This window comes from Dama dama, chromosome 23, assembly GCF_033118175.1.
Source record: "Dama dama isolate Ldn47 chromosome 23, ASM3311817v1, whole genome shotgun sequence".
NCBI classification, from domain to species: Eukaryota; Metazoa; Chordata; class Mammalia; order Artiodactyla; family Cervidae; genus Dama; species Dama dama.
Genome location: NC_083703.1, coordinates 74,852,010 through 74,867,433, shown reverse-complemented (window position 1 = coordinate 74,867,433; position 15,424 = coordinate 74,852,010). Strand labels below are relative to the sequence as shown.

Below are 15,424 nucleotides of genomic sequence, written 5' to 3'. Positions count from 1 at the left end.
TTCTGACTGGTGTGAAATGGTACCTCACTGTGGTTTTGATTTGCATTTCTCTGATAATGACACTCCAGTATTCTTGCCTGGAAAATCCCATGGACGGAGGAGCCTGGTGGGCAACAGTCCATGGGGTCGCAAAGGGTCGGACACAACTGAGCAACTTCACTTTCACTTTTTCTTTAGCCCACTGTAAGTGCTTGACTGGCCCGCGCCGCGCCACCCCCCAGCCCGCCTCTCTGCCCCCCACCACGTCTCTGGCCTGTGGTCACGCCCCTGTCGGTCCATCTGTCTGTGTTCTCCTTCCCGCCCTCCCACCTTCTTTCTCAACCCCTCCCTGTCCGCCTGCCTCTCTGGTGTCCCCGAGGAGGTCTGTCCATGCTGCCCTTGCTGTCCTTGGCCTTGTTTTCTCCTTTCTTTCGCTTTCTCTCCAGGCCTCTGTCTCTCCGTGGGTCTCCCTTTCCCTCTCCTCCCCTCCTTCCCCTTCTTCTGTGCCTCCGCATAAGTGGCGCTTTCTGTCTCTTTCAGCTCTGACCTCTCAGATTCCTCTCTGCCTCTCTCTCCTTCCCTTTCGGCCACCCCCATCCTCCCCTCTCTCTTCTCTCTTTCCTTCCTGTTCTTTTCCTCCTTCAGCCCCTCAGGATAGAGGACACACAAGGCCACCTTCCCAGTACAGCCCCTGCTATCCCAGCCTCGGGTCCTGCCCTAGTCCCCGGAAGGGATTCCTCTGACAATCCCAGTGTTGAGGTCCAGCCCCGGGGAGATGGGCAAGGAGCCTAGTGCATGACTGGAAGCATGGCTTTCCTGATTAGGATGGAGATGAGCAAGGACTCTCTCAGGAACTGAGACAGAACCGCATAAGCAGCATCAGTCTGTCAGAGGCTTGCGCTCTCCCCTTGTACCTGAGGCTGGGTGGGGCAGGGGATACCAGGCTGGCTGGGCAGGGGCCCTCCGTCCTTACTGAGGTCCAGCAGAGCCATCCACAGCACGGGCTCCAGCCCCAGAGAGCCTGCTGGAATCCTCACCGTGTGCTTTCTACATGTGCGATCTTGGGCCAGTACTTAACCTGTCTGTGCCTCCACGTCCTCATCTGTAAACTGGGTATAATCACAGCACCATCCTCATAAGGCTGTGGAGAAATTTAAATGAGGCAGTTCCCTAAAGGTGCTTAGAACCTCAGCAAGCACAGGGTAAATGCACATCCATGTCAGTTATTGTTGTTACTGTCACATGCAATTCTCATGAGATGAAACTCTACCCCAGTGATTCTCAACCAATTTTGCCCCCCAGGGACCATTTTCCAATGTCTGGAACTGTAGCTGGGAGGGGGAGGGTGCTGCTACCAGCATCTCGTGGGAGGAATTATCCTGCCCGGGATGTCCACGGTGCCAGTTGGGGAAATCCTGCTCTTTGGGGAGGTATGTGATGGTCCCATTTTATAAATGAGGGAACTGTGGTCCAGAAAGGTGAGGGGTGTTGCTCGAGATCACCTGGTCAACAAATGGCAGATCTGGGATTTATCCTAAGTTGGTCTGCTTCCGAGTCTCTCCTGCCCTTGGAAAGATCAGTCCAGGCCAAGGAGGAGTCAGGAGGGAGCTTATTGAGGAGTCTTGAAGGCCACTGATAGAGGGTCTCTATGACCCCTGATTAGACAGACTGCACTTTCTGTATCTCCATGGGATCCCACAGAAGCAGGCCCATCCCCTAGATGCACCACCTCTGGCTCCCCCAGTTACACACACACACACACACACACACACACACACACTATAGCCTCTTCTCCCGTTCCATTGCCTTTATTGGAGTCTAGGGACTGTCTGGGGACATCAGGAGGGAGAGGCTGGGTTTTATGGGGCGCATCGTGGGGCTGCTGGTGCGTGACTCCACCTGGCGCTCAGGCCCTGGGCACCACCTGCCACCACCTGGCGCTCACAGGTTGAAGTGGGTCAGGGGTGGGGGGGCTCTGACTGGTGCATCAGCTCCCCCCTTCCTCCTGATCTCCCACCGTATGAGCGTGTGTGCAGGGAGACCAGAAGTCCAGCCTTCCCCTGCTCAGAATTCATCTCACAGCCACCCCCTCCTGCTGCCCCTCTGCCTGCTTCCATTAACAGTTTGAAAGATTGTCTGATCAGCAATTAGCTGATGTCTGGACAGAGAATCTAGGGCCGGGCCCCAGAGGAAGGGGCTGGGGTCCCCAGGGCTGGGGGATGACTTAATCATGGAGGGTGTATGTGTGTGTGTGTGAGAATAAGTGTGTGCTAGTAGCTATGTGTGTGCCTGTGTGTGTGACCTCATAGGTGTTAACTGTGTATTGATGTATTAATGTGTTAATAGCACATCTAAGTGTGTGAGACATATCAGTGTTTATGTGCGGGTGAGTGTGACTCCATCGTGAGTGTGTTTGAGGGTGACTGTGAGGCCAGTTCACTCAGTTAAACCATTCACCAAGCTGCTACGCTGGGACTGGCTCTGGGCTGAGTGACACCGACCCAGAGATGAATCAGACAGAGGCCACGCTCACCCAGAAAATGTCAGGATTCCCACTCACATGGGGAAACTGAGACCCTGAAAGTGGGATCGGAGGCTCAAGGGGGGTCACACAGTGCCTGATTCTAGGCCCTATGCCTCTTTCTAGTAAACTAAATAGTCCATATTCTATTGCTTTTGTGTTGCCTGTGAGTGTGTGAATGTGCACGTATGTGTGTGAGTGTGTGGATGTATGTTAATATGTCTGTATATAATGTGTGTGTTTATGTGTACAAGTGGGTGGGAGGGTGTGTGTTTTAAAATATATGTGCATGTATCTGGGCTTCCCCAGTGGCTCAGCAGTAAAGAATCCGCCTACAATGCAGAAGACGTGGGTTTGATCCCTGGTCTAGGAAGATCCCCTGGAGAAGTAAATGGCAACCCACTCCAGCGTTCTGGTCTGGAAAACCCCATGGACAGAAGAACCTGGCAGGCTACAATCCAGGGGTCACAAAGAGTTAGACATGAACTGAGTGACTGAAGACACACGCATGCATGAATCTGATGTGTGTGAGACAGCAGTGTGTGTGTGAGGGTGTGTGTGTGTGGAGTGCTGAGTGTGAGTTGTCTGTGAGCCTATCTGTATAAGCGTGTGTGTGTGTGTGTGCATGCATGCGTGCGTGTGTGCACACGTGTGTGCACATGTGTGTGTATGCTGAGCCCCACACCTTCATGGTGGTCGTATCAGTATCTTCTGCATCAGTGATTCCCCTCCTGAACTTGAATGAGCCTGGCCTCTTCTTGGGGAAGGGTCTCCGTATCGGTTGGCAGCTGGCAAGGGGCATCCCTGGCCTCAACCCCCCCACCCACAGGTGTGATCCGGACGGCTGTGCCCGACCTTGACCGCGAGAGCCAGGAGCGCTACGAGGTGGTAATCCAGGCCACAGACATGGCGGGCCAGCTGGGCGGCCTCTCCGGCTCCACGACCGTCACCATCGTGGTCACTGATGTCAACGACAACCCGCCCCGCTTCCCGCAGAGTGAGTGAGGCCTTCCCGGAGGGAGGAGTGCATCTGTGTGTCTGTCTGGTCATCCCTACCAGTCACCCTCTGACCCCAAGTTGCCCCGCAGCCTTCTCGCCATAGAGGGACTTCCCGATCTGTCCATTTGTCTATCTGTCCAAGTCACCCACTAGCCCCCTCCCCCCTCCAATCTTGCCTTTTGCAGGAGACAGCCCCAAAGTTGTCTGACTTTCCACACATCCTGTAACACACCCTGCAGCTTGCTTCTGGTCAAGAGTGAGCCCCCATCTGTCCACCCACCCCAGCTGGTCCTTGCACACACCCCTGTCACACTTATTATGTGTGACATGCTACTGACCCGAGCTTACAAAGGTACGCTGGGGATGGAGGGACAGACACAGGGATCCTTTAGACAAGCAGACAGAGGCTGCAGCCATGCCCAGGGGCACCTATCATTTTGCATAGAAATGCTATGGTCTGGAGAGACAGGTCTTTCCCTTCTCCTCTGAGCCTGCAGGACTCTGCTTCTGAACTGGGGGAGAGTGCTTTCCACTCTCTGCCTCCCCAGGCACAACAGAGTGGGGGTGACTTCTCTGGCCCAGTCCCCCACCTCCCGTCAGCCCAGCCAGCCCCTCCGTCCCAGCTTCAGACGGGAAAGCTGTGCCCAGGAAGCCGACGAAGCTGGCAGAGACTAAATGCCGTGGGGAGCTGGGCTGATTCCTATCAGGCGAGTCATTACTTGAGGTCTGCTGCTCTCATATTAGGCCCTGCCACAGGGGACTGACCCCCGAGAGATAAGGGAATCCAATCCCTTAGCTGAGAGCCCAGCGTAGCCTAAGCGCCTCAGTCCAGACGCAGAGCGGGGTGGGCAGAGCCCGCCAGCCAGCTCCCCGTCTTTGCTGTTGCCGGGGGAACCCGGTCCAGCAGCCGCCCTCAGCCACTCCCCCAGCCCAGCCCCACTCACTTGATGGGGAAGCTTCAAAGCCCCTGTGAAGGGGCGGGGGCCACCCAGTTTCCTGTGTGCCAGGCTGTGTGCCAGCCCTGAGCTGGAAGGGGTGGGGCAGCAGAGGGGCCAGGGCCCCTGGAAGACTCCTGTTTATTCATTCATGTATTCTTTCTTTTTTTTTTTAACCTTTTCATTTTATATCGGAGTATAGCCAATTAACAATGTTGTGATAGTTTCAGGCAGACAGCAAAGGAACTCAGCCATACACACACATGTATCCATTCTCCCCCCAGCTCCCCTCCCATCCAGGATGCCACATAACATTGAGCAGAGTTCCCTGTGCTGGACAGTAGGACCCTGTTGGTCATGCATTTTTAATATAGCCGTGTTGCTCATCTATTCTTTCTTTATTTCTTTATTGGGAAGTACAGCACACAGACAGAAATGCATAAAATATAAATGTCCAGTTCAACACATAATTACAAAGCAAACATTCTTGTAACCACCGACCAGGGCCCCGAAGCTGCCACAAGTCCTTTCTTGATCATAACTTCTCCCCCCTCCCTCTTCCTCCAGAGTTAACCACCGCCCACTTTCATGATCATCATCTCCTTGCTTTTCTTTTTCTTCTTTATCGAAGTATAGTTGGTGAATAATAGGGGCTTCCATGGTGGCTCAGATGGCAAAGAATCTGCCTGCAATGCAGGAGACCCGGATTCAGTCCCTGGGTGGGGAAGATCCCCTGGAGAAGGGAATGGCAACCCACTCCAGTATCCTTGCCTAGAGAATTCCATGGACAGAGGAGCCTGGTGGGCTACTGTGCACGGGATCACAAAGAGTTGGACACGACTGAGCAACTAACACTTTCACTTTCTTTGATGTATAATATTATGTAAATTATAGGTGTACAACACAGTGATTCATAATTTTTAAAGGTTTACTCCATTTATAGTTACAACTAATTATAAATTAGTCGCTATATTCCCTGTGTTGTACAATATATTCTTGTAGTTTATTTTAAACCTAATAATTTGTACCTCTCAATCTCCTCCTTCTATATTGCCCCTGCCTGCTTCCCTCTTCCCGCTGGCAACCATTAATTTGTTCTCTGTATCTGTGAATCTTTTTCTTTTTTTTATATTCTTTAGATTATATATATATATATAAGTGATACCATACAGTATATGTCTTTCTTTGTCTGACTTATTTCACTTAGCATAATGCCCTCCAAGTCCATCCATCTTGCTGCAAGTGGTAAAATTTCACTTTTTTATGGCTAAGTAGTATTTCATTATGTATAAATATGCACATATACCTCGTCTTCTTTATCCAGTCCTTTAGGGTTGATTCACCCATGTAGGCATCACCTAACATTATAGTTTAATTTTATAAGTTTTTTAACCTTATCTAAATGGAAACTCACAATACAAATGATTCATCTTGCTTTTTTATCTCCCCAAATTATGTTTGTGAAATCACATGTTATTGCTTCTAGCTGGAATTTATTCATTTTCAGTGCTGTATAGCATTCCATGATTTATCTATTCTCCTGCCAATGGACATTTGGGTTGTTTCCGGTCTGAGGTTATTATCGAGGACACCGCTTTGAATATGGTTGTATGTGTCCTACTGCTGTTTTGCATGCAATTTCATTAGTCTACAGAGGAGCAGAATAAACTCATCTTCAACTTTACTAAATAAAGCCAAATTGTTTTCCCCCATGAAGAAATGCATGTGTCCATCATACCATATCCTCACTGATACTTGGTATTGTCAGATTTCTTTCATTTGTGTTAATCTAGTGAGTGTATACTAGTAACTCATGCTGCTTTTCATTTATTCACTCACTAGTCACTCAAACATTCCATTTATGTGACAGCCTGGTGTTCTGCCAGGCACCATGAATGCCTGATGAATAAGAGATGTGGTCCCTGCCTTGCAGGAGCTCACAGCCCGGAGGGAGGGAGGGAGGGAAAAGAGAGAGAGAGGGAGAATAAACAGAAAATAATAGGGAGATGCAGTAATCCTTACAATAGAATAAGCTTGGGGGACCTGGACACACAGGATCAGAGCCTGGAGGTCTGGGAACCTTCCCCGTTATAGGAGGTAATAGTCAGTGAGACTAAAAAGGAGGGGAAACAGAGGAAGTGAAGGTAGAGAGGAGAATAAAGAGAGGAAATGTCTAGAGGTGGGACAGAGAAAGTCATCGTGAAGGAATTCTAAGAACTTCAGCCAGGCTAAGGCTTACGTTGAGGTGGGGAGTTGGAGGCATGAGGCTGCAGAAGTCAGCAGGGGCCAAGGGGCTTGTACAACTTCACCCCAAGTGCAGCGGGGAGCTATGGCAAAGAGTGGGGGGTGGCATGGTCAGCTTGTGTTAGGAGTTCCCCCGAGACTCTTATGTGAGAGTCAATCAGAGACAGCCATACCACACAAGGGTATCCAGACCAGTGGGGGCTCCAAGAGAGACACATCCCCAGTGCCACAGCCCCTGCTTCCCCTGGGCGGGCCCATCACTTAGCAAATCACCCTCACCTTCATCTCCACTCTGGGAGGAGAGCAGGGAGCCATTTGAGTTCTACTTGACCATCACTCCTTCTGGTTTCCCCTCCGCTTCCCCACTCGGGTAACAGTGGTCATCTTGCTATTCTTCAAACATGCCAGGCATTGCACCCACCTCAGGGCCTTTGCACCTGCTGTTCCCTCTGTTTTTCCCAAATATCTGCTTGACTCACTGCCTCACCTCCCTCAGACTTTTGCAGAAATGTTGTCTTTTCCTCGATTACCCCATTTACAGTCTTTTTGGCTGCATTCTGCAGCATGTGGGATCTTAGTTTCCCGACCAGGGATTGAACCCTCGCCCCCGGCATTGGAAGCACAGAGTCTCAACCACTGGACCACCAGGAAAGTCCCAATTACCCTATTTAAAACTCCACACACACTCTCATCATCATACCCCATTTCCCTTCCCAGTTTTATTTTTCTCCCAAGTACCATTTGACATCCTATTTTACTGACGTGATTGTTTAGTGTCTTTCTCCTTCCATTAAGAGGAAAGCACCGTGAACCCTGGGATTCGGGTGGGTTTTGCTTGTTGCTGGAACCCCAGTGTGTACAGCTGCATCTGGGACATCACAGATGCTCAATAGTATGCAGAAATGAAGGAACCAATATCATTAACATCCACAGCAACAAAAAGTCAGTGTGCAGCCCTACTATGAATGCAATGTGTCCCATTTGTTGGGTAGGTAACAGATACTAGTGTCTATACTAAGTAACTGACATGCATCATCATCTCAGTTAGTTGGGAAATGACAGTGCTATTAGGAAGGCACTATTATTCTTCCCATTCTACAGATGAGGAAAACCAGAGCTCAGAATTACACATGCAGGACTGACTCCAGAGCCGTAGCCTTTATCACTGTGCTTCTCTGTTCCCTTACTGGGCAGATGAGGACACTTGAGTCCCAAAGAACTGCTGGCACTTTCTCAAATCAATCAGGGGATAAAGCTAAGGTCAGAATTAGAACCCTCCTCTTTGCACTGCATCCCACATTTCTGCAGAGGAAGTGCCTCTCCCAGTACCAGTCCTGGCCAAGCAGGGAGCTCCAAGGAGCCCATCTGAGACCTCCCCCTCCTCTCCCGTAGTGCTGGTGGAAGCTGGGGGAGGGGCTGCCTTCCCATCCCCGCTCACAGCTGTATCCCCTACAGAGATGTACCAGTTCAGCATTCAGGAGTCGGCCCCCGTCGGCACGGCCGTGGGACGCGTGAAGGCCGAGGACTCAGACGTGGGCGAAAACACAGACATGACTTACCACCTCAGGGAGGAGAGCGGCAGCGGCGGGCACGTGTTCAAGGTCATCACAGACAGCGACACGCAGGAGGCCATCATCGTAGTGCAGAAGGTGCGGCCGCTCTGGGAGCGATGGGGGAGGCAACCCCAGGGCAGCAGGGTCGGGAAGGGGGTCACTGAGCAGCCAAATACCCCATCCCACTTCACTCCAGGGATGAAGTCTCTCCAGAGACGCTGGACCAACCTGGGGAAACGCTGATGCTGTCCTTCCCATTTTACAAAGGAGAACACAAGGCACAGAGAGATTAAGTGACTTGTCCGAGGTTGCACAGCTAGCTGTCAAGAGCCAGGAGTCAATCCAGATTTGAATCTATGCTGTGCTACTTTAAGTTCACACCAGGCCCTTCACACTCACTGTCTCCTTTCATCTTCATGTTACCCTCCGAAGGAAGACATATTATGACCGTTTACAATAAAACAGAGAATTAGAAAGGTCAAAGGGCTTGCCCAAGATTATACCTGGAAGGGATAGAATAGGATTTGAACCCAGGTCTGGTGACCCCAAAGCTCTTTCCTTCCTGAGTCTAACAGCCTCCTTACTGACCAGCCCAGGAACCAGAAGCTCAAACAGTAAACTCAGCACCCGCTAGGGAAAGGAGACAGAGGTCAGATAAAAAAGCAAAAATCATCTTCCAGGGCTTGGGAACAGGTTTGGCAACTCAGGGGTGCACAGGGCTTTGACGCTGCCCACTCCAACCCTGCTGCTCCACGGGAGGTCTGAGTCCCCTGCCCTGGCCTACAAACAGTCGTAAGCTTTTGTATACTCCCAGGGATGGGATGCTCACTCCCTACCAGTGTCCTGCTCCTCCTTCTCCCATTCAGCCACAGTCTATCTTACTCTTGTCAGCCCAGGCTCTACCTCCCGGGACCCACAAAAACATCTGCCCTGACAGCCCTTTATTCACTCAATAATCAAACACTCTCCCTGGCCGTGAGGGTTTGAGGATAGAGAAAACTCTGTTTCTTCAACTAGGATAAGAATATGAGGCTAATACTTACAATGAAATGTTAATAGTGTGCCAGCCTCCTTTCCAATGCTTTCCATGTATTAACTCATTTAATCTCTACAACAACCCTCTCAGTACTATTATTGCCGATTTCATAGGCGAGAATCTGAGGCCCTGAGTTCAGTCATTTGCATCCAAGGACAAGCATCTTACAGAGAAGTTGTAGGGACAGGGCCCCAGGGAGTCTGTCTCCAGAATCCACCCTTTTAAACATTACATGGCTTTCTGACCTCCACTTGTCTTCACTGTAAGATGAACCCATTTCACAGATGGGGGAACTGGAGGCCTGGGGTGGCCCAGCATCACAGAGCAGTAGAATCAGGCCCCAGGCCCAGCCTGGGGACCCCAGCACAGCATTTGCTCTCCTCCCCGGTGATGCCCCTGCCTCTTGCCCCATAATGCCCCCCTCCACCCCGCCTGCTCCAGCAGTGGCGCCTGAGGTGTCTCTGTGGAGTCAGTGGTGGCTCAGGCAGCAGAGCCCCCGCCTGATTGATGACCTGGCTCCAGAGCCCATCGCTCACTCCCAGGCCAGGTCTGCGCCTGCCTCCCTGCATCCTGATTTCCCAGGCAACAGGACGGAGGAAGGAGGTAGCCCTTCTTTTCTTTTTTTTCTGTTAGAGAAGGGGGAGCATGGAGGGGAGGTTCTGAGAGGAAAGGAGGGTCCCTAGACGGAGAGCAGTTCTCCAGGAAGGTGGCCCTTGCTCTCCAGATGGCTTTTCCAGCATGTAACAGTGGTGCCCATGTTCCACCACTGCCCTTTCTCTTTGCTCTAAAGGCGTTGCCCTTAGGAGGCCAGAGCCCACGCAGCCATGCAGCTTGTCCATCAGAGGGTCACCCACCAGCACTCCCTGATGAGGACCAGGGCTCAGCGTGGCTTTAGCCAGGTCTCTGAGGGAAGCTCTAAGGCTGCCCAGCTTATCAGACTCAACTCATATTAGCAGCTGCCACCAACAGTACACCAGGAAGGTCTCTCTCACCCTCCCGCCCAAGGCCCAGAGAGGCCGAGATTGCCCGCAGACACACAGCTGGGCAGCCACAGATCCAGCACCTTTCCTGCCGTGGGGTTAAGGGCTGGAACTTGACAGCTGCACTGCCAGGGATGTGAATCCCGCTTCTGCCAGGGACTAACTGCTAAGTGACCTAGGGCAAGTTACAGAGCCTGCTGGGCCTTGATGTCCTCACGTGTCAAATAGGATGATAATAATAATACAAGCCTCTTTGGGATGCTGTAAAATTAGATGAGTCGCTACATTTAGAACACTGGCACGCAGTGCTTTGTAAATTAATAAATTATAGCCAGTCTCGTGTGCCGGGTAGCAGGAAAGCTGGACGTCAGTATGTGACCCTGTGTCCCTGAGCAAGACTGTCCCCAGCAGGGCCTGACTTTCTCTACCTGTAACCCGACAGTGTCAGTGACGCCATTGAGTCAGTGATGCCTCAGCCAACTGTGACCTTAAGCCAGCCCCACCCTCTCGGGGGTCAGCCCCGCCCTCTCGGGGGTCAGCTCCGCCCTCTCGGGGCCGGCCCCGCCCCCTCGGGGCCAGGCCAGCCCACCCAACCCCGACTTGAGCTCTGTCCGCCTGGAGGTGTGGAGTAGACCCCAGCCCACTCACCGGCCCTCTGCTCCCTCCGCCCACCCCTCCAGCGCCTGGACTTCGAGTCCCAGCCGGTGCACACCGTGGTCCTGGAGGCCCTCAACAAGTTCGTGGACCCCCGCTTCGCCGACCTGGGCACGTTCCGCGACCAGGCGATCGTGCGCGTGGCCGTGATCGACGTGGACGAGCCCCCCGAGTTCCGGCCGCCCTCCGGCCTCCTGGAGGTGCAGGAGGACGCGCAGGTGGGCTCCCTGGTCGGCGTGGTGACGGCGCGGGACCCCGACGCCGCCAACCGGCCCGTCCGGTGAGACCCCCGCCCGGGGCCGACGCCTGCTGCCTGCTACCCCGCCAGCGCCTGCGGACAGACGGCGGGCAGAGCGGGTGGGGACGGGGCAGGGGGCGGGGGCGGCGATGGTGCGGGAGGAGGGGCGAGAGCGGTGGACGGGGCCACCGGGAGCCAACGAGACAGAGGAATCAGATTCGGGAACGGTGGCAGAGAGACGGGGAACTCAGGATAACGAGAGAGAACCGGGTGTGATAGACGCATCAGTGACCTGGGCTCAGCCTCGGTCCTCCACCAAAGGGAAAAAAAAAAAAAAGATAATTTCATCCTTCCAGCTTTTCAGGTCAAAAATGTTGCAAACATCCTCGACTTATGTTTTTCTCCCACACCTCCCTCCAATCCATCAGCAAAGCCTGTCATCTCTGCTTTAAAAACATCTCCAGAATCTGACCATTTCTCACCTCCTCCGCAGCTGCCGCCCTGGTCCAGGCCACCTGTTTCTCTTGCCTGATTACTGCCTCTCTCTGCTTTTGTCCTCACCCCTCTTCAATCTAGAATGGGCACAGGAGCCAGATTGACTCCCGCCCCACCCTTCTCATGACCCAAACCACCCTCCACTGGCCCTCCTCTGCTGAAAGCCCTCCAAAGGCACCTCTGGGGCTCAGGGCAAAAGCCCAGACCCTATAGGATGTGGCCTCACTGTAACCTCTCAGACCCCATCCCCTGCTCACCTTCCTCCCTGGTTCACTCTGCTCAGCCACATTGACCTCCTCACAGCTCCAGGGATACACCCAGCCCGCCTCTACCCCAGGGCCTTTGCACCTTCTGATCCCTCTGCCTGGAATGTTCTCCCGCTTAACATCTCCATGGTTGGTTCTCTCACTTTCTCCAAGACTTTCTTCAAGAGTCACCTTCTCAGTGCAACCTTCCCTGACCACCCTTTCGAAAATGTCAACCCCACCCCAACGTGTCCCCACACTTCATATCCATGTTCTTTCGTCCTTCATCACCATCTAACCTGCTACCCATTTTCCTGATGACTTTGTCCCTCTCCCTAAAAGATAAGCTTTAGGAGACTAAGGATGCGTGTCTAAGTTCACTGCTGTATCCTCAGGGCCTCACACTGCCTAGCACTTGGTGGACGTTCCCTGATGCATGGTGAGTGAATGAAATGTAAAAACAGAGAAAGACAGAAAAGAGAGAGGCTCTTGGAGAGGTAGTGAGACCAACAGTGAGAGGAAGTGACCAGAGAAGAAAAGCCAGTGGAAAGAGGGCAGGAGTAACTAAAGGACAGAGGAACCGACCTGACACTGTAGGAACAGAAAGAGGAGACTTGGAGAGAAAGCCACACTCAGAGGCAGAGGCATGGGAGGTGCGGCGCGGGGGGAAGGGGGGCAGCGGCAAGTGGGCAGAGGCGACAGGATGCTGTGGCGCTGTTGGTGTCCCTGGAAGGGTTTGCGATCTGCAGGGGTTGGGGAGTCCCTGACCATGGCCCCAGTTGAAAGGATGTCAGATAGAAAGTGATCCAGAGGAGGAGATCAGGGTGGGGTGAATGGCCACTGCTGACTGAATTTAAGTGTCTGGAGCTTCCTGTTTATTCCCTGAAACCCCTGTACATAGTGAATGATCCCTGAGCCAACTGTGTGCCTAGCTCTGTGCCAAGCATTGGAGAAGGAGGGAAAGGACGTTACTTTAAGGATCTCTGCATTACTCAACTCCATATGGGTAACACTCTCACCATCATTCATGTGAATGGCTCCCTCCGATTTGTCCAGTGCATAGCCTGTGCAACCTTACATGGCAACCCCAAGGTGAGGACACAAAGATGTTTAACTACCTATGGGCTCCCAGACTGGAAGCTACCCTCAGGGGTCTAGAAAGACTTCCTGGAGGAGGCAGGAATTATACTGAGCTGTGTACCTGAGTCTGGTCAGTGTAGCTATGAGGAGAAGGCTATTCCAGGCACAGGCATAGGAAGGCAAGAAGTGGTAGGTGTGTCTGGAGATGAATAGACTGTGATGTCTACAGGAAGCTGAGCAATGAGCCAACAAGAGAAGTCTGATAGGGCTTAAAGATAGGCTGAGGGGCTCAGACTCAGTCCAGAGGTTCCGAATGCCTCCTAGGCTGCCTCCACCCTTCCCATAGCCAAAACCACCCCCCACTGCCTATGAACTCCTCCACCACCCTTCCATCCCCTCTGACAATACATACAGTCTTTAAACATCCCTGTCAGCCTCTGGCTCAGCCCCAGACCTTTCCCAGGAGGGCATTATCACCCTTGTTTGGCAGGAAACTGAGACCCAGGGAGGGGAGGAGGTTCCCTGGGCTCACAAGAGTTACCAGGCAGCAGTAGGAGCCTTGTCCTTGCCTCCCAGGTCCAGCGCGCCCCTCTGCCCTCTCCCCTCCTCTCCAGTATTGCTCTCCTCACTCCCCCCTCAGTCCTCCCCCTCCACCCTCTGTTGACTTCCCTTCCCCCCTGCTTTCATCTGCACTGAAAGGGCCAACTTTGAAACCTGCTCCTCACCTCCTTTCATCTCTCTGTGCCGCCCCTTCCCTGGGGCTCCTCAGATGTGGAGGCGGTGAGGAGCTTGAGACAGGTCCAATTTCACACCACAAACATTTACCCAACTCCTCCTCCTCCGTGCCCGGCCTGGAGCCAGGCCCACGATGACTCAGCCAAGGGCAGAGCTGGGGAGGAGCGCCCAGTCTGTAAGGGGACAGATGGCTAGAGAAGGGGTCCTCACAGACCACCTGGGCAGCCCAGAGCCTGGCTTATGTTCCAGCTCCCTGAGTTCCAAGGGTCCTGGACTCCGTCAACACCTAGGCGTGTGAGTCATGTCACATCCGGCACTAATCCAGACAATGGGGAAACAGCAGTTAGACCCAGTCTCTCCGCTCAAGGAGTTTGCCTTCTCCTGGGGGGCAGGGGAGGCAGGGAAACAGCCAATAAGTAGTTGAATGTTTGTCACCACAAGTCAACAGATGGTTAAAAGGGGTCATTGCTGATAAAAGCTATGAAGAAAACAAACAAGGTAATAGGATAAGATCAATTGGGGCCACAGGGGGCTACTCTGGATTAAGTGATCAAGGAGTTGACAAGTGAGTTGACATCAGAATGATCAAGAGAGAGCCAACTAGACTAAGATGTGGCAAAATGCATTGTGGGTAGAAGGAATGAAAGTGAAAGTCACTCAGTCGTGTCCGACTCTTTGCGACCCCATGGACTATACAGGACTATACAGTCCATGGGCCAGAATACTGGAGTCGGTATAGCCTTTCCCTTCCCCAGGGGATCATCCCAATCCAGGGATCAAACCCAGGTCTCCCGCATTGCAAGCAGATTCTTTACCAGCTGAGCCACAAGGGAAACCCAAGGATACTGGAGTGGGTAGCCTATCCCTCCTCCAGTGGATCTTCCCAACCCAGGAATTGAACCAGGGTCTCCTGCATTGCAGGTGGATTCTTTACCAACTGAGCTATCAGGGGTAGAAGGAATAGCAAGTGCAAAGGTCCTGAGGCAGGAACAGGCTTAGTGTGTTCCTGGAAAGGATGTGATATCCTAGGCGATTCTGCCTAGGATGGTGGCACCTGGGAAATCCAGAGATGCAGATGTACAGAGTGATTTTTCTGAGTCATTGTACTGCAGAGCATGGAAGATGCCTCACACTGTGGCGTTTGGCCCTCAGGATGTAGTTTACTCATTTTATAGATGAAGAGACTGAGGGGCAGAGAGAAGTGACCCTCCCAATGTCACTCAGCCTGAAAGGGGAAAGGAATGGGATTTAACCCATGATTGTCTGATTCTTGAGTCCAGCCTTCTGCCATTTCACCCCTGCTTCTGATTCTCTTAGGCCTTCCCTCATAGCTCAGTTGGTAAAGAATCTGCCTGCAGTGCAGGAGACTGGGGTTCAATCCCTGGGTCTGGAAGATCCCCTGGAGAAGGAAATGGCAGCCCACTACAGTATTCTTGCCTGGAGAATCCCATGGACAGAGGAGCCTGGTGGGCTGCAGTCCATGGGGTTGCAAAGAGTCGGGCACAACTGAGTGACTAACATTTCTTTCTGATTCTCTTTGTAGTTTGAACAGCTTCCAACTTTATGCTGTGCCTTGCGCCATTTGTGAGGCACAGAGAGTCAGACGGGAGTGAAGGGGAAGGCTGGGCCCCCATATGAGTGAATCAAGTGACAGATGTAAGATCAATGGGCTGAGCAGGGGCTTCAGGGCTCAGGAGATCCAAGAAGGGGTGGATTCTCTGGGCACCAAG

The 15,424-nt window shown here is 52.6% G+C and overlaps 1 protein-coding gene across 1 annotated transcript in view; it reads left to right on the top strand.

The window, feature by feature from the left end:
- The window catches only part of CDH22 (cadherin 22), a 79,438-nt gene that overhangs the window by 34,098 nt on the left and 29,916 nt on the right, over positions 1–15,424 (top strand). Inside the window, exons 4-6 of the mRNA XM_061125887.1 lie at positions 3,330–3,497; positions 8,134–8,327; positions 10,928–11,181. Coding sequence (XP_060981870.1) covers positions 3,330–3,497; positions 8,134–8,327; positions 10,928–11,181 — 616 coding nt within the window. The remainder of the gene's footprint in view (positions 1–3,329; positions 3,498–8,133; positions 8,328–10,927; positions 11,182–15,424) is intronic.